The sequence below is a fragment of the Salvia hispanica genome, chromosome 5 (genome assembly GCF_023119035.1).
Source record: "Salvia hispanica cultivar TCC Black 2014 chromosome 5, UniMelb_Shisp_WGS_1.0, whole genome shotgun sequence".
NCBI lineage: Eukaryota > Viridiplantae > Streptophyta > Magnoliopsida > Lamiales > Lamiaceae > Salvia > Salvia hispanica.
In genome coordinates, this window is record NC_062969.1 from 18764826 (window position 1) to 18784111 (window position 19286).

The 19286-nt window shown below is 33.9% G+C and overlaps 2 protein-coding genes and 1 pseudogene across 2 annotated transcripts; 2 read left to right on the forward strand and 1 right to left on the reverse strand.

Moving 5' to 3' along the window:
- Positions 1–3186: 3186 nt before the first annotated feature.
- LOC125189559 lies at positions 3187–3986 on the forward strand (annotated as a pseudogene).
- A 3695-nt stretch (positions 3987–7681) lies between these two features.
- On the forward strand, positions 7682–13091 carry LOC125188439. Its single transcript, XM_048085289.1, has 4 exons — positions 7682–7853; positions 8008–8374; positions 8458–8510; positions 12661–13091. The coding sequence occupies exons 1-4, from the start codon at positions 7811–7813 to the stop codon at positions 12849–12851; spliced, it is 654 nt and encodes a 217-aa protein (XP_047941246.1). The 5' UTR covers positions 7682–7810; the 3' UTR covers positions 12852–13091.
- A 414-nt stretch (positions 13092–13505) lies between these two features.
- On the reverse strand, positions 13506–15294 carry LOC125188438 (heat stress transcription factor A-2-like). The gene is made up of 2 exons (XM_048085288.1): positions 14934–15294; positions 13506–14236 (listed from the first exon to the last, which is right to left on the reverse strand). The coding sequence occupies exons 1-2, from the start codon at positions 15249–15251 to the stop codon at positions 13652–13654; spliced, it is 903 nt and encodes a 300-aa protein (XP_047941245.1). The 5' UTR covers positions 15252–15294; the 3' UTR covers positions 13506–13651.
- Positions 15295–19286: the final 3992 nt, after the last annotated feature.

Consider the following 19286-nt stretch of genomic DNA (forward strand, 5'->3'; position numbering starts at 1 on the left):
GTAATTTTTATTGTATTTAAATTTTCTAAATTTTGTAATTTATTAATTAATAAATCATATATATATTATACCTCCATTATTTAAGTTAATTTTAGATATTGACAAAGTGTCATGGGGTTAGTGTGTAATTTAGATAAAATATATAGGTATAATTGAAAAGTATAAAATGTTAATGGGTGAGGAATATTCTTTTGGATTTGAGTTTAGTGTAAATGGTTAGAGCAAACTCAATAATTAGGGCTCGTTTGATAACTTAGTAATGCCTAGAAATAGATATATATCTTCATATTTTCGACAATTTGATAACCTATTTAGCCCACCACACAAGCCCTTGTTTATTGGTATGACCCGTCTAGGCCCGCTGAAATTGGCTAGAAATGTATGGATTTGTAACTTACAACTTTTGTGGTATAGCAATCCGCCTTGTATTGGGTGTATCCAGATATAGGAAACTATACCATTCATACCCTTTGTCATTCCTTCTTCCATCTCCAAATCTTCTTTCATCTCCAACTTTTCTCCAAGCTAATCACCCCAGCAACTACGAAAATTTCATTAGATGTATATTTTTTTGTTGTCATATCTATGTCTTTGTTAATTTTTGGAGGGAGGATCTACAGCTCCCGGCCGATGGAGGTTTTCCGATCTGGGGAATATTTTGGCGATTTTTTTCGTGATTATGTTGATTTCGATGGTAATTAGCTCCACTAAATTCAAGCTAGCAGCCGTCATGTTTTTGTTGTGACTGATTTTGAGCACATATGTTTCTCCCTTTTAGATTATGAAGAAGGTGATTTTTTTTTCAGTACATATATTTTCTCTTTTAGATCCACTTGGAAGGAAGCCTGCTTTATCTTTCATATAACAATGCAAGAGATTCTTCAATTTTAATCCAACAGAATTACAAAAGTAGCTGCTGGCCGCTGCAAGAAAGAGGAGGGGAGAAAAGGCGAGGGAGAAAGACTCTTCTTGGTTGTTTCCCACCTAGGGTAGAGTAAGAGCACCTTAGGGATAATGAATATTTTAGAAGGATAAATAGGTAAATACTTATTATTATCTTGATATAAAAATTTTCTATCAAACATAAGTGGCTTATATAGAATTATTTAACTAGCTTATCAAACACACAAAAGCAAAATCATTTTTGTTCCATAACTAGGACATAAATCTCTATCGGGCCCTACCTTGACAATATCCCACACCACCTATCAAACGAGCCCTTAGTGTGACACACTAAAATGAGTTTGAGTTTAATGTAATGGTTGGAGATGCTCTTATTTCACCTAACAAATCCTTTTATCATCTCATGTCACTCGATAATGTAGACACAAGTGGGAGGGAGAGAATATCAATAAAATTATTGTAATAAAAAAATCACATATAATCTATAAAGTATAAACTTAATATTTGTATATCATGTGAGACTGTTCTAGACTAGCCAGTTTATGATAAATAGAATTCTAAATAAATCGTCACTTGTAATATAAATATATAATTAATCTTGACGAAGACAATTATTGGTTGCAAAGTTGGAATTAGAATTCCTTGTTGCTGGCTTTGAATTAATGCACTCATCATTTCAAGAATAAAATTAGATATACTAGTAGATAGGCAAGTCGGCACGTATAAAATATTATTGAAGTGCTATTGAAGTGCTATAGTCCCACATATCTTTTAGCATCAAAAGATATACTAAAATGTATATCGGTCAATTATCGTGTATCCAGTATCCCTCCTTATTTTATTTAACGTACACACACACACACTTTTATGTGGTTTTTACGCACGTATACACTTCGCATGTGCCATAATTATGAGTAGATTCTATTATTTTTGATAACTATCTTAAATTAATAATTAATCATTATATTAATAATTTATTTTATTATATTTAAGATAGTTATCAACGGATGATATTTCTATGTAGTAACTATCATAAATTTTGTAGTACTATAATTTCTTTGTATATGACTTAATAAAAAAAGATTATTTGCAATTTATATTCAATCTACTAGGGCCACTCTTACTTTGTTCAGTTACATGCTTTGATAGCAAAACAAAACTCAACAAGTTTTAGAGAAATTGGGGTAAATGGGGTGCAATTTCTTTGTGACAAAAAGAAATTGAGAACGATCTATACAGATTTTTCTTAATTTGTTGATTTTGGATATTCATATTTTATTGGTATATATGATAATCTCGCAATAATTTTAATGCTGTGGAGTAAAACATACAGTATATTTTTGTTTTCCCCATAAATGTGTTCGCGCGAGAGTGATATTGGACCAATAATTAGAGTTGGGCCGATGAATGCTGTTAGAATTTAGAAATGAAAAAGTGAATGTTGGGCCTTCCAAAACTTATTGTTGTAGCCTTGTAGGGTTTTTATACGAAATATATTCTTATATTTTAAGTACTCCATATTGTTGTAGGTTTTTCATTCGAATATATTCTTATATGTATAATACTATGAATGTAGTTAATTATTTATATATTAATATTTAGTATTTTTATGATTTCTTTTTTAAATTGTTAAGACTAGAATAGATTAAGAAAAGAGTTAGTTTGTTAGGATTTGATTATTTTCTTTATTTTATCATTCTCACGGTCGTGAGCTCTCCTCTCTTCTCTCCCAGTGACCTTTCATTCTTATTCTTTACGCTCCAAATTATTTCTCAATACGTATTAATCCTTAACGAATACGTATCATTGGTGTTCTCATCCTTCGTCTTCATGCCTACTCCCATCACTTTCGAAGATATAATGAACCCTATACTACAAGATATAGCAACGGAGTGCACACCATGAACCACAAGATCGTATCCATGCGTCGCGATATGGCCGAGTTTATTAGCGATTGCGCCATGTGTGTGAATTAAGTGGAAAGAGGATAAAGTAAGCGAGATAAAAGAGAGCGGTATTTCTATTTTATAGAATGTGTCATCTAGAATGGGACATCCCTGAAAGAAAAATGAGTCAGTTAGAGTGGGATGAAGGATGTAGTAGTACAAAAGTCCCTCTTATATGTATGAATTAATTGCATAGTGGAATAGTAAGAAATTTATATTCATAAAGCTTTTCCAACTCGGCTCTGAGGTTTCATGTATGTGCAGGTTGCTACCATCGCATGGTTTGAGGCAGACTATGTTTGCGGGAGTCACTCTATCGCAATACCAATAGTTCTTGTTTTGCCTTATATTTTCCGTTTCTTCCAATGTCTTCGGCAGTACAAGGATACAAGAGAGAAGACTGGTCTTCTAAACAGTATGCTTTTTCATCGCATTTGCTTGAAGAAGTTGCAATTAATAAAACCACTTTATGCCTCGGTTTATACTTTATATAATGGCCGCGTTATCATATTTTGTTTGCGTCGTTAAATATTTTTGTTTCAGCTTAAAGTATTCAACCGCAGCCCTCAAGTATCATGTTTACCCTGAAAGTTGGACAAATATTTATCGACCTCTATGGCTAATATCGAGTCGAGTGTATTGAACTCTTTGTACTCGTTCTACTGGGATATTACACGGGATTGGGACTTGAGGTATGCATAGAAAACAAAATTCATGTATTTGATTTCCGAATATCCATGCGATTAAATTGACAAATCTGTAACAATACTCTTTTTTTACTTTCGTTATCGAGCAGCTGTTTCACTTGGATTTTCAAGTTCAGCAAACCACAAATCGTATCACACTTGTTACATGGGAGGAAGTGGGTAAGGGAACACTTTGATACATTAAGAAAATGATATTTTTGCTTAGTGTAATATGCAAGTAGGTTGTGATGTACTTGTACGTTTGGAACGTTGCAGGTGTATGTTTGGGTGATCGGGAGCAATCTTATCGTGCGTTGCACATGGACGTACAAGCTATCCACCCATCTTCGCCATAACTACCTCACTGTGTTTGCAATATCAGTCAGCACTGGAGATGCTGCGTCGTTTCCAGTGGGTGTTCTTTCGTGTGGAGTACGAGGGGAATATATAAAGTGAACTCGAAATCGAATATTCAACTTTTCATGGTAGATATGCCAAATGAGGAAGAGATATTGCTTAATTCCAACGGTCATACAGTTTAGATCAAATTTGTACCAACTCCAATTTTGTAACAGTTGATGAGATCCATTTTTAAGTGAACTAGTATCGACCCCGTGAGTTGCACGGCTCACTGATTTTTTTTTTTTACATAAAAAAGTTATTTAAATAAATAAAATGATAAAAGATTAAACTACACAGAGTTAATAAATCACATATAAAACTGTATAAAACTTAATATTTATAAATTACAAATTAAATTATTATTATCACTACTAAAATTTAATTTGAGGAATATTTAAATTAAATAAAATTTCGTGTTAAATACTACTACTAACATTTAATTTTTTATATTTGATTTAATCTTAAATAAAATTATGAATTAAAATAAAATTTCAATACATTAAAAGAACGAAAAACCATAAAATGCTACAAAAGTACAAATATAATCAATTAAAATAACTTAAAAACACTAATTACTACAATTACCATGCATGATAAAAAAAGTTTATAATAAATACATTTATAAATTTTATAAACACGGACTACTCCCACTCAAAAGGGATGATTGATTATCATAAGGTGCATAAAGTTGTGCAAAAAAAAAGATATTACTAAAGAGTCAGAATGATACCAAGCACAAAAAAAAATTATTTTACAGAAATTGATCTACATCCACTCACTTAAATTAAAAAAATGATTTTTTTTTTGTATAATATTATCTATAATATGAAAAAAATGAAAAAAAATATTTTGTGTAATATTATCTATAATATAAAATAAATGGTAATCATTGACACGAAAGAGAAGATGAATAGGGGAGGTTATCTCTCGGTCACTTTCAGTATTTAACCATATAATGAAACAACTTCATTAATTCTAAAAGAAACTGACTTACATTCACTCACCTAAAATAAAATGAGATACTCTATAATATAACGCTCCAAATCTTAAAATTTAATCTACATAAATTTGGATATTAAATGCGTAATAAAGTTGGACGTTCCATTATTTACACTATTATATTAATAATAAATTTTGAAAATTAACTGGCAGCAATTTTAGCCATTGAAAGCATCATCTCACAAATTTTCAGTTACTTTGCTACATTAAATATTGATATAAAATTTACTATTAAAACGAATCTGCATTAAAATGGTCATGCCTTTATATGAATTAATATAGTTATGCCTAAAAGTTATAAATATTCAAAATTTAACCCAAAACTTGTAAATATATAAATTCATCCACATAATTAGTAAAAATTCAAATTAAAGCACTCACCTTTTATAAATGTATAAATAAATAAATGTGAATTATATAAGTATGATTTGAATCAATACCACCTGGAACTAATTATATTAAAATTTCTTATCCAAATCCAATTTATTTGTGAATATAAATACCAACAGAATTACAAAGTTTGGCTATCATACTTGGACACTTTTCACCATTAGGCAAATCAATATATTTTTATTTTACTATTTCTCTCTTATCATTCAGTCTTTCACACTCTTTACGTGACTCAACTGGGCTAGGACTACAACGACACTTCCCCACCTTTTTCTAACTCTATTTTTCCTCTCTTCCCCTTTTTATCAACAACAAAATTTTATTATCCTTCAATTTCTCTTTATATTTTATTTTATTTTCTCTTGTATATGTAATGTTCATGTATCCACACGATTGCAACATAATTCTCCAATAACAATAATCCATGCAATGACTATGAGTGTTTTCGCTAGATGGCTACCAATGGTTGGATGTTTCAAAAGTCAATCGAAGTGTTTGTTGGACCGATCACAAGAGCTTGAACAAAGAAGTTTAAATATACGCTTAGGTGGCATTCGATTTTCTAGATAAAATAATGCTACGACATAATTTAAGATTGAGTCGTGAGATTATTTTAGTCATATGGATTAGTTATGATTAATTATCAAATACTTATCCATCTACGATTGAATCTCATGAACCAAACACACTATATATTTAATTGTGGGATATAATCTTACAACCGAATACCCCTTAATGGATTAATTCAAGAAGTTTGGGATAAAGTCCATCGAGGATGACGATTTGAATGGCCCAAGTTTTATTGCAAGTGGACTAAAGAGTGAAGTTTTGAGCTCAATAATGGTCCAAATGGGAGTTTTGTATAATATTTTAAAAAAATGATCATTTCGTCCCTCTTTAATAGAAACATTTCTTTTTTGTACAAGATTTAAGAAATTGTGTAAATGAGTTAAATGAAAAAGAGAATAAAATAAAAAAGGTAAAAAGTAGAAAGATGAAACTAGAATAAAGTAAGAGAAATGATAAAGTTAGCAAAAAGAAATGTGTTGCCTTTTGCCAAAAAAATGACTCAGCTACAATGGAAAATTTAAAAGGAATATGAATCAACTACAAGCTAAAGAGGGACGGTGGAGTACATAAGTCAGCCATACACCAAAACCCATTTATGGTGTAAAAATCATCTTCAACCATACACCAAACTCAAAGCTATTTTTGAGTTTTTTTACGAAATAACACCAAATATGATGTTAATGCAAAAAATTATGAGATATTGCAAATCAGTCCATTATTATTTAATTAATGTAAATTAAAACACAAACAACAAATTACAATAACAAATGAAGACACTCGATTTCAAAAGCATTTGACTCGATATGATGCTATAAAGAATAAAAAATACTCATCTATAACTTTGAAATGCTAGTTGATCATTTGCGGGAAATATATACAAATTCCGAGTCTTGAATTTTGCTATTTTATATGCATATTGTTGTATGGTGTTTTAGATATGATATATCTAAATATAGTAAAGGTTAATTTTGGTTCTAAATATATGACCAAAATACGTATTTGGTCCAAAATATTTACTTTTAAAAAAAAAGGTGCATAACAAATGAAAATGTGGCCGAAATAGTAATTTTTTGCTAGTTCTGTCAAAACACTAACTGAGCTTATTGCACAAAGGCATGACCGTTAGTTTTTTTTACGGAAACGTAAAAAAAGATCTCTGCGACAATGATTTCATTTATTATGGACCTGTTTTTCAAAAAGTGAATATTTTAGACCAAATTCTTATTTTTGGTTATATGTTTAGGACCAAGATTGATCTTTACTCATTAAAATATGTTTTGATTTATATTTTAATTTATTATAGTATGTGAAGTGTATTTTGATTAGTGTGGTTTTTTGTATATAAAGTATGTTTAATGCATAAATAAATTAATAAAAAGATAATTTAATTTAAATTATTAATAAAGTGCCGTGGGATTAATATGTAACTAAATAAGCACGTGAAAATAATTGAAAAGGTATAAAAAAATAAGTAGATATAGAATATTCTTTTGAAAATAATTAATTAGAGTAAAATTACTTTTAGTATAAATATATATTTAAAAATAAATTTAAATTTGTTGCAAATAATTGAAAATAGCCAAAATTGTGTCAATATTTAACATTTTTGTGCAGAGTTGATTTAGAATATACATTTAATTCTTTATGGTACATTTTGCGAAGTATATTTTTCAATTTCTACACATAATTAAATATTCCTCTCTATTATACTTTATTAATTTTATTATTTATAAGCCCATCATCCATTATAATTTAGATTACTTTTTTTTCTTCTCTATCTATTGGTCCACAGACTTTTCTAACCAGAATCTTTGATTTTATTCTCTCCCAATTCAATTTTTCTGATATACTTTTGATCAGAAATCCAATCCAGAAAGTTGCGGGAAAAGAAGAGAGAAATCGAAGAATTTTTTCATGGCCGATTCCAAATCGTATCCTTCATCAAACTCATCGCCAGGTACCACTTCTGAATTCAATTTCAAAAAATTAGGTTATGATCGCAAAATCATGAGCAATTTTGTGAGAAATTAAGTTCCAGTAAATTAATCTCCTGTGACATGCGATTTGCAAATCATTGTTTGAATTTGTATGAAAGTTGCGGTTTTTATCAGGGAAAAATGTGAAGGCGCCAAATGTGTTTGAGAGGGCAAAGGAAGAGTTTGAGGCAGTTGTTCTACACAGGCATGAGCATCACAAGGAGACTCATGATATCGATTCCAACACTCCGAGCGGTGATGTGAAGGCTCCCAATGTGTTTGAGAGGGCAAAGGAGGAGTTTGAGGCAGTTTTGCACAGTGGGAAACACTGGCATGTGCATCACAAGGAGACTCATGGAATGCGGGAAGATATTGATTGCAACACTCCAACCAGTGACGTCAAGGCTCCCAACGTGTTTGAGAGGGCAAAGGAGGAAATCGAGGCCATTGTGGAGGCTATTCATCCAAAGAAGGATCCAAAGAGTCATGACGGAGAGATGAGGTTGGAAAATTTGCGGTTTTTGTTTGGATTGTCTAGTTAATGAGAGTGTGTGAGTGTGCTGAATGCTGAGTTGTTGTTTGCAGGAATACTCCTACGAAGAGCTCTGCGAAATCGGAGAAGTCAGAGTTGCATTCAGGTATGATCTCTGAAATTGGAATATGCTTTTTTTGATGTCTTTAGGTAGTGATGTGGTTGTTTGAATTTTTATTGCTGCATTTGCAAACTGAAATATGCTTTGTATTGTGTGATTAGTTCTTTTTTTATTTTGATCTAGGGAAGCTCCTTGTTACCAAATTCATTTGTATGCTCTTATGTTACGGGCGTGATAATCATAGCTTTACCAACATTTAGTTTCCTAGTAGCAATGGTCTGGTCAGGACTCTCCTGATGGATTATCAAACACATGGCTTGCATATACATCATCGCGGATCTAGCATAACCCTTTAGCTCTATAGACGGAGTTATCCAACCATTAGGTGTGTTGAGAAATATTATTTAGAAAGCTTGCTGCATATGAAATTCAAGTACCCTTACTCTCACTTGTGTAACATTCTAATTAGACTTTCCCATGAGTTGATCTGTTGATGTGTTTGATTAGTTCATAGTTTCTGGTTATGTTGCTAAGTTGTTCTGAAAACGTGGGCAGCATAGTTGTTAGGGGCACTGGGCGGTTATGTAAAAGAGGTCTCTAGCCTCACATTTTGAAAAGAGAGCATACATGATCTTGTGCTTTGTTGTCCGAAGCATTTTGATATTGTTTTTGTCTTTTTCTTCTTCGGCTGATCTTTGTTTTATTAAAGGTAAATATTCGATATTGTCCTATCGTTTTAGTGTTTTATCGAAAATGCCCTGACCTAAGGGTAATTGCACAGAGGAGAGGTACTCAATATTTCATATTTCGATTATAAATGACCCCCAATAAATTTCGACTATCAGGTTTAGTGTGTCGGGCGGGATGTACGTTTAGGTAAATCTACATGGCTTTGTCAATAACATGGAATTGTACTTGTACATCAATTAAAAAAACTCAGATGTGCGATTGCATAATTAATCCTGGTTCTTCTTCTCTGATACAAAGTGATAAGTGAAGTACCATAAGCATTCCTTAATATCTTAGCATACAAAGCATATCTTACAATTGACATGATAACAATAATGTTGGAAAATAATAGAGAGCAGAGAATAAAGGAAACAAAGATAGAAAATACATAGATAAATGAATACTTCTCGTATGACAGGTCATACTCTGAGATGGTCACAACAAAAACAACTGAACGAAACTTTATTTCTAAACACTACAAAAATAGAAAACAAAGACCTAATTATAAGACTATAAAAGACCTCAACACGAATAAAACTCTAATAGATAAATACTAGACACCTATACCAAATCAATCTCTAAGAGATAATTTATCTCTAACACAATAACAACTAAATATATAAAAAAAGTAGAAAAATCTACTGATGCATATATATACCACTCTCCTCCCTCCAAACCCCTAGAACCGCTCAACTTAACCTCTTTTGCCCTCACCTCCCTCGCACTACGGCTTCGGCAATCTCACCAAGTTGCCCCCTTAAGGTCGACGATCTTCATCGTCATACACTGACCCAATTTTCTCAATCTCAACATTGAAATTAAAATTATATGTGATGTAGGAGTTTTTGATGCACTTAACTCTAAAATAGCATCATAGAAATTCTTGAGAAAGTGAACAAATGCTTTTGCATTCTGCCAATCCTTTCTTTACCCTTTTCATTTTTCATGAAAATATCTCATGAAAGGAACTCATTCTTTCAAACACCCTTTTATACTTTAGTGCAACATTAAGTATTTTATAGGTTGAATTCCACCTAGTTTTCACATCCATAGGCAAAGTTGATACACTAGAAAACTTGGCTAGTACAACAAACTTCCTAAAGTTTCTTAATCTAGCAGGGAAAGAATGTAGAAACGCAACTGCCTGTTAGACATAATTGAAGAATTAAGCTCTTTCAATTCATCCTTATCAATTAAGTTAAATTTATGAGAAGCACGTCTCAAATGCAAATGTTTTTCATCAAACAACTAAGTTTTTTCAATGCTCATTCTTCTTGTCAAGTAATCCACTATTATTCGAAGATGCATTATCAACCAAGTTCGAAAATACTTTTTCTGTCCCACATTCTCTCAAACAACCCTCAATCATCTTGCCAATTTCTTCCTAACGTGACTTGTGGTTTTTGTGAAGTTAATTATTCTTTTGTGCACTTCCAATCAATATCTGAAAAGTGATTTGTGAGTTAATGTTTTGAATAGATGTCCAAATTGTTCTTAATAAATCCAAGGGATCACTACTAATGACACTTGGATTCATATTCAACATTAATTACAAAATTGTCCCAACTCACTTTTTAGATAGTGAATGAAAGTTGCAAAAACAAAAAATAATTAACTTCACAAAAATCAAAAGTAATGTTGGGAAAGAAATTGACAATATGATTGGCGGTTGTTTGAGAAAATGGGGACAGAAAAAGTGTATTCGATGGTGGTTGAAAATGTTTCTTCAAACGATAGTGCAATTGATTACTTGAAAAGAAGAATGAGTATTGAAAAATAAGTTATTAATGGAAAATATTTGCATTTGAGATATGCTTGTCATATTCTTACCTTGATTGTTAATGGTGGATTAAAGAGCTTAGTTCTTCAATAAAGTCTATCGGGAATGCGGTTCTTCATTCTTATCCCGTTAGATTGAGCAAATTTAGGGAGTTTGTTGTACTAGACAAGTTTTCTAGTGTATCAACCGTGTCTATGGATATGAAAATTAGGTGGAATTCAACATAGAAAATGATTGATGTTGCACTAAAGTAGAGACAGGTGTTAAAAAGAATAAGTTCTTTTCATGAGATACTTTCAGAAAAAATGATAAAGGATGGGCCTCCAATTGATGGGGAGAATGCATAAGCATTTGTGCACTTTCTCAAGAATTTATGATGCTAGTTTAGAGTTAAGTGCATCAAAAACTCCTATATCACATTTATTTTCACTTTCAATCTTTGTCTACAAATTGAGAATCTGAGATTGAGAACAAGTGTGATGATGATTCATATCGGACTTTTACAGAGGTTGCAAAAGCAATGATAGTAAAATTTGATAAATATACGGGGGATTAAAATGAATCCTTTGATTTTTATTGCTTAGGAACAAATATTCGGGTCCAGACGTGATTGGCATTCTTAGGAATCGACCAAGGAGCAACGACTTCTATCTTTTGCATTTTTGTGGCCACACCTTGGGCTTAAGATCACATGGCTGAGATACTCAATCTGTCGGCTACCAAAGGCGCACTTCGAGCATTTAACTAACATGCTATTGTAGCGCATGATCTCAAAAACCAACTCCAAATGCTTCACATGCTCCTCCTTATCACAACTATAGATCAGGATATTGTTGAAAAAAAAGGACAAATTTCCAACGGAAGAGCTTGAAAACAACATTCATCCGTCCTTGAAAGGTGGTCGCCGCGTTCGTCAAGCCAAACGTCTTGATGAAATACTCGTAATGGCCTTTGTCGGTCTTGATGTTGTTTTAGAAATGTCCTCTTTGGCCATATGGACCTGCCTATACCTGGATCGCAAATCAATCTTAGAAAACCAACACGCGGAGCCCAATTCGTCCAACAATTCTTTAATGAGGGGATGGGATATTTATTCTTAATGGTGATGTTATTTAGGGCCTTATAATCAATGCACATGCTCCAAGATCCATCATTCTTTCTAACAAGAACAACCAGGCTCGCATAAGGACTAGAGTTGTTATGTTTAACACCCAATTGAAGCATATCTGCCACCATTGGTTCCATGGCTTCCTTTTTGTAAAGAAGCATAATGATAAGGCCGAATATTGACTGGGGAAGCACCATCTTTTAGGATGATTTTATGGTCATGCAACCGTCTTGGGGGTGATGATAACTTCCTTCAACTGCTTCGTTTAACCGTTGCCACATTGTCTCTACGATGTCTCTCCTCCTCTTTTGGCAGCTGGCTGACTTGAATATTGTATTGTTAGCCTGTGTTCTCTTCTCCCCCTCCTTTTGTATGCATGCTATCAGCTTTCCCCAAGTTATTTGGTTTCTCATTTATTCTTCCAGTGTGTTAGTGACAATCATCGTTGTACAAAAAAGAGAACTGCCATTTTTTGCATATGAAATAGTAATCTAGGTCCAATCTGTTGATTAGTTTATGTGGGATGAGGGTGAGGATTGTTAGTTGTGAAAAATGACGAATCTTAATTTTGGTGGCAGAATGGAAGGAGAAGGCGGGTGGAAATGAGTCGGAGAAACATCTTCACCGAGAGAAGCATGGAAAAAGTGATGATATTGATGATGTTAGAGGTCCAAACATGTTCGAACGAGCAAAAGAAGAAATCGAAGCTCTTATTGAGACCATCCATCCAAAGAAGGATTCAGGTCGACCCAAGGAAGACACAGATTGAAATTCTTTTTATATGCTTAGAAATAAACACAATGGTTTTGGTATTTTCAAATTTTACAAAATACCCTATGAATGTTGTATTCTTGTGCAGTTAGATGATTTGTGATATATTAGATGCCTTTGAAGAGCTAGATGAGGAGTTGGACTACTTCTCAACAATATACTCAATTTGGATAAGAAAGATTTGATTAGCCAATCATTTGCACACGTGAGTAAAATATTCTGCAAGCTGCATTTCTCAGTTGTGGCCTGTGGGTGAGACTTTTACAATGTACTGCTGCTGCTATTAGCCAATCATTTTAGCACGTTGCTTTAGAAAAATAATGATAAATAATTTTTAAAAAAAGAATGTACTGCTGCTGCTATTAGCCAATCATTTTAGCACGTTGCTTTAGAAAAATAATGATAAATAAATTTAAAAAAAAAAAAGTAAAGTAAGAGAGAAAAATAATATAGAAGAGAGTCTCCTTTACATGTTCTCTTTTACTCTACTTCTCTTTTATTTATTGGTGTACTGCTTTTTTACAACACGTGCGAAAATGAAACGTCTCACTTAGATTAAAAGGAAGATAGTACTACATTGTATTCATCTTGCGGGTGTGTGTGTGTACAATTCCTGCTTCCATATAACACTTGACATAAACTTCACTGCCTATACCATATGAAAGAAATACTAGAATTGAAATTTTTCCAAACATTCATACAAAATCTACTGTTCCTCTACAAAGCCCACATTTACAGAAATCCCCATTTCTTTGTCTATCCTACTTCAATCCTTGTGTGTATTCATCTCCTACTCGACTAAGCAATCGATGCCACTAGCTCGACGAGGCCCCTCATCTGTGTCCCACATTCCGCTGGCAAAATATCACATTTGTGTGTCTCATCATCCTCCTCGTCCTCCTCTTCATAGATCATGTCATCTTCCAATAGTTTCTCCCACAGGACAAAATCATCTCGACTAGTCTCCGAGGAGCTCGAGTCATCATCACAGCTCTCGTCCATCAGCCTCCTCTTTTTCAAGACCTGTCCACTTCCAAGTGGCCTCATATTCTTCTTCACCTTCTCAGTGATGCGCTGAAGAAGCTGAGGATTCTCCATTAGCTTGATCAAGAAGAGGGCCGTTTGTTTCTGCTTTGTTTCAGTGATACGAAGCCGCTTCTCAACAGCTGCCACGTAACTCTGTGTCATCTCTTGCTGCTGCCTTAGCTTCAACACCTCCTTTTGCAGACTCTCGAGCTCTGCCTCCGCCCCGTACTTGGCTGATGCATCCATCCAAGACTGTTTCTGCTTTCGCCTCGTAATGTGCTTCAGCAGATGCTTCTTGCCCTTCTCGAACCCTTCGTTCGCAAACTCCCATCTGTCTGAATCGATCTTCCTAAACCTCTGTCATTGCATTCCATCACATCATCTTAGTAAAACCAAAACATATCATACTTATACACACACACTGAAACAGATTTCAGCACAATTAAGTTCATAACATCCACAAAACAATCCCAATAAACAAAATTACCCATCAGTCCCCCATTAATTGTCCACTTTTTTGCTATTTTTGTCCGTTCTCCATAATCAGTCCACATTTCAATAACTCATTCCACTCACATTTTATTATAAAACTAAGAACCCACGAAAAAAATCCCATTTTACCATTTTAAAATATATAAAAATAGTCTTATTACTAAAAATAGAAAGTTTCTCCCTCGTTCTCTCTCATAATTTACCCTGTTTTTCTCCATATCTCTAGTATTTTACCTATTTTTTTCTCTCATTTATCTTAATTTATTAATTTCTCATTACCCTGTTTTTCTCCATATCTCTAGTACTTTACCTATTTTTTTTCTCTCATTTATCTTAATTTATTAATTTCTCATTAAAAATCACGCCCACTAATTAGACTTATTTTTTTTTGGACGGAGAGGTTCATATTTCATTAACTTTTTCAATCAATTTCTTTATATTTCTTAAAATCGGCACCAAAATCTAAGTGGACAATTGTTGGGGATGGGTAAGTAGTTCCCAATTTTGTAGATGCAACAAATAAGCTAATTAAGTTAAAATCATCACAATAAAGCTGACTCACATAGGTATTAAGCTGGCGAATAAAGCTCGAAAAATTGCTGTGCTTGAAGTGCCTAGGCAGCAAATGAGTGGAAAAGCGGTGAGGATCCCAAACAATGAAGCTGTTCTTGGCTGGACTCCACGAAATTATAGAATCCGTGGCGGGATCATCCACCATCTCAAATGTCTTCCTCAGAAACGGCGCGGGGCCATTATTCACAGCGCCCTTCTCGCTTTCTTCGATGAGAGGCTCCTCCTTCACCTTGACAGACGTCAGCAGATCGTATTTCCTGATGCTGTGCATAATCTCGGCGGTGGTGGTGGGCGATTTTAGATCCATTTGTTGTTGAGTAATTGAGTTGAGTGGTAGTGGTGTGTGAGGTGAGGGCCGATTTTATGAAGAGGTTCCGTGTGCAAAGGGGACTTGTTTGTGAGTACACATTTGTACCTTCGGCCTACACGTGGACACCAAATGGGGATGAGAGAGAATGCGGTGCCTATTGTCTTCCAACTTTGCCTAATGGGGAAAATCTTTGCTCTATCAAATAAATCATTTTTAAGATATGAATTGGATCAAAATCACTCAACTATTCCGTCCGTCTTGCCTATAAAATTACATACTGTATTTTTTAATCGACACGAATTTTAGGAGTTTGTTATTTAATAAGATTAATTAGTGAGAAAGAGTCCGTATAAGTATTAAATAAAGAAATAAATATAGTTAAACATTTAATTGAAGAAAAAATTATTAAAAATAAAAATGTGTCATATTCATTGAGAAAAATTAAAAAAAAACAATTGTATCTTCTTAATTGAGAAGCAGGGATTATTATTGTTATGTACTATTTTCTTTGTTCCAAAGTAGTTGGGCTTTCTTTTATATATAATATTTAAGAAATTAATATATTTAAAGTAAAAAGAGTAATATAAAAGAGAATAAATGAAAAGTGAGAATAAGGTTTTTGGCTAAAAATGAAATAACTCAATTATCATAGAATAACTAAGCAAAGAATGGCTTTATTATCTTGAAACGAAAGGGAAAGGAGTAGTTAATTCGATGCCATTTATGTAATAATAAAATAATAAATAACATTGCAAAAACGACACCTATTTTCGACAATGGTTTTTATCTTTTAGTTTTACTATTACCTCTTTTACATAAATGAAATGGTTTAGCAATGACAGTCCCTTGAATTCTTAGTTTATCATCTAAAATTGCTTTCATTTCAATAAATAACTTCAAAGAAAAAATATACTTTCAAAACTTGAGCAACACGAAAATATATATAGGGATGTCAATATAGCCCGCAACCCGTGGGCTGGCCTGAATAGTCCGCTAAATTTATAGGGTTAGGGTCGGAAATTTCTAGCCCGATAAAAATAAAACCCTATAAGCCCGCACCCGATTAACCCGCAACCCGTTAGGGCCAGACCCAAAAACCCAATGGGCTAGCCCGATAACCCGGTAAAATTTATATTTTTTATTTTTGTACTCCTAATTCGACACTTCGTTGACTAATTTTATGACATAGATAACTAAAAAAAGATAACTTTCAATTTTATGGTAAATATATAAATTATATATTGAATTTTTATTAATATAATAATTGTTATATAAATTAATCTCACTAAAAGAATATTAAAATTTTTAACATGCATTAAAATTTCACGGAATATCACAAATATTAGTATTTTATGATCGAGTTTAAGCATATATATTAAATTTATCATAATTAAATATTTTATATTTTATAAATATAACTAATTTTCATCATGATTTATTGGATTGTTCGAGCCTTAACCTTATCGGTAGCAACCCGATTAACCCGTCGGGCTAGCCCGAAACCCGAGCTTTTAGGGTTAGGGCCGAACTTTTACAACCCGAAAGAAATCACAACCCGGCAAGCCCGCACCCGATTGACCCGCAACCCGAGTAGGGTTGGCCCGAAACCCGATGGGCCGGCCCGATTGACATCCCTATACTTAAGTCATCTTATTCTTATCCAACGACGTGGTCAAATAAGGGACACACATATTGATCAATTAGTAATAGTGCCACGTGTACTTATAGCCGCATTAGCCATATAGACACCCCCATACTTCATAAACTCACTTTCTACGCCAACCACTATCTCTATCATAATTAAGAAACCTAATATAAGAGGCTATAAAAATACTTCGTCACTTAATGGCTCTCGCCAACTACAACCAAAAACTATTAATCATATATGCCATAAACAAAAATGAATGTTCTCCTATTTTTAGCTCTATTACTTTAACTAAAAAACTTAAATTCGCCTCCGTTCCATTATTCCAGTCCATCTTTTATTTTAACACATTTGGTTGTAAATCAGTGGAGGCTCACTAGTTATTTGAGAGCGAGATAGAAGAAGAAGAGGAGGATAAAGGAAAGAGCTACTTCTTTTATTCAATAACCGAAAACATAGAAATGAAGATACAAGAACTTGAACACACACTAATGAGCTTCATAGCTAACAATTATACATCTCTTCAAACTCAGGTGTATGAGAGCTACACCGAATCAGTTACAACCGCTAATCACAACAAACTCTAACGGCTCTATTGACAGCTCACTTCTTGGTCATACGCATCGCAGCTCCACCTTACTTCCCATGCACTCGTTCGTTGCTGTGCATGACCATATCATACTCCTCAACACATTCAAATTTTAAATACCCCTTTATGTTCTATGAAAATTAGAATTTAAATAGTCCCTATCCATAAAACCTAAGGCACTTTTCTTTTCATAAAAAAAATCTTGTTATACCGAAGAGGGAGCTTTGATATAAAACAAGTCAAAAAGAGATGAAGCCCAAGGGGAGTATAAAATGTGGAACTATGATCAAGCACTATGAGGCTCACAATTTACATATATCATGTTGCTCGTATGTATCATTTAAACACATTGTAATTGTGAATTCATTTATGTTCAGCGTAGACATGGGAGGATCGAGCAATACCATTAATCGTTCTATAATCTTGACGAAGCTTTCTATTCAGTTGATCCTAATTTGAGTTGCACAATGGCAACAATCAGTGTAGCTCCGATAAAGGTTGCAACATTGGTAATTGGTATAAGAGACTATTAATAATGGAAGCAATCAAATAGAAGGTGATGAGAAGAACTAAGCTACATGAAGAGTTGGCTAAAACGGTTGGAGCGGGGAAGCTCAAGATGGAGCCGGTTGGGACCATAGCTGACGTGTATATGTAGGTGCATGTATAGCTAGAAGGAGTTAGTTAGTTTTCTCTCATTCTTGTAACACACACTATCTTTGTGAGGCTAGCAAATCAGAGAGAGTTCATCTTGTAACCGAGAGCAAGCTTGAGTGTGTGAGGGTTCTTTCATTTAGTATGATCTCTGCCATCTTGAGTGATCAATAAAATAGTGCGATCTCTTTCCTCCGTGGACGTAGGCTTCTACACCCGAACCACGTAATTGTCGTCTTCTTATTTTCTCCATCGAGTGAGTGTGTTGGTGTTCTACAAAAGTTCTTATGTTTCATCTTCAATCTTTTCGCCCAAACTACAAATTGGCGCCGTCTGTGGGAACAATGGCAGCCGCTAGGTTCAATCTTGAGAAGTTTACCGGAACTAATGACTTCGGGTTGTGGAGAATCAAGATGCGAGCGATCTTGATTCAGCAGGGGCTAGCGGATGCTCTGGTTACCGAAGAAGAAGTTGATAAGGATGAAAAGGGCGACGAGAAGGCCGATGAAAAATCTTTCGCCAAGAAAAAAGAAGTCGGGGAAAAGGCGTATAGCACGCTGATCTTGAGTCTCTCCGATCGAGTTCTCAGAGAAGTCTCCAAAGAAACTACGGCTGCAGGGATCTGGACGGAACTTGAAGGTATCTACTGCACTAAATCTTTAGCGAACCGTTTGTACATGAAGCAAAAGTTATATTCTTATAAATTTCTTAAGGTAAAGGGAGTGACTGAACAGTTGGAGGAATTCAATAAATCGATTGATGATCTGGAAAACATTGATGTTAAGATTGAGGATGGGGATAAGGCTATAATGTTGTTGAATGCTCTGCCTAAATCCTATGAACATCTCAAAGATGTTATGTTATTTGGAAGGGAAAATTCGATTACTTTTGAAGAGGTTCAGTCGGCCCTAATAGCTAAAGAGTTTCAGAAAAATAATAACAAGTTTGTGGATCTTACCGCTGAAAGTCTTAATGTCAATGCAAGTGATAAAACGCATGGCAAGAAGAAGGGGTCTAAGAATCAGAAGTGGCAGAAAGGCAAGAAGGAAAAAGGGAAAGAGTCTAGGAGTTGCCACTGGTGCAAGAAGCCAGGGCATCTCAAGAAAGATTGATATGCTTTCAATAGGAAGTAGGCAGAAGAAAA

Excerpts from the sequence above, each read along its gene's own strand:
- LOC125188438 (XM_048085288.1), bottom strand. The coding sequence starts at position 15,251 with ATGGATCTAAAATCGCCCACCACCACCGCCGAGATTATGCACAGCATC. Across the intron at positions 14,237-14,933 it reads TTCGCCAGCTTAATACCTAT|AGGTTTAGGAAGATCGATTC; the intron begins GTGAGTCAGCTT and ends ATGCAATGACAG.
- LOC125188439 (XM_048085289.1), top strand. The coding sequence starts at position 7,811 with ATGGCCGATTCCAAATCGTATCCTTCATCAAACTCATCGCCAG. Across the intron at positions 7,854-8,007 it reads TTCATCAAACTCATCGCCAG|GGAAAAATGTGAAGGCGCCA; the intron begins GTACCACTTCTG and ends GGTTTTTATCAG. Across the intron at positions 8,375-8,457 it reads AGTCATGACGGAGAGATGAG|GAATACTCCTACGAAGAGCT; the intron begins GTTGGAAAATTT and ends TGTTGTTTGCAG.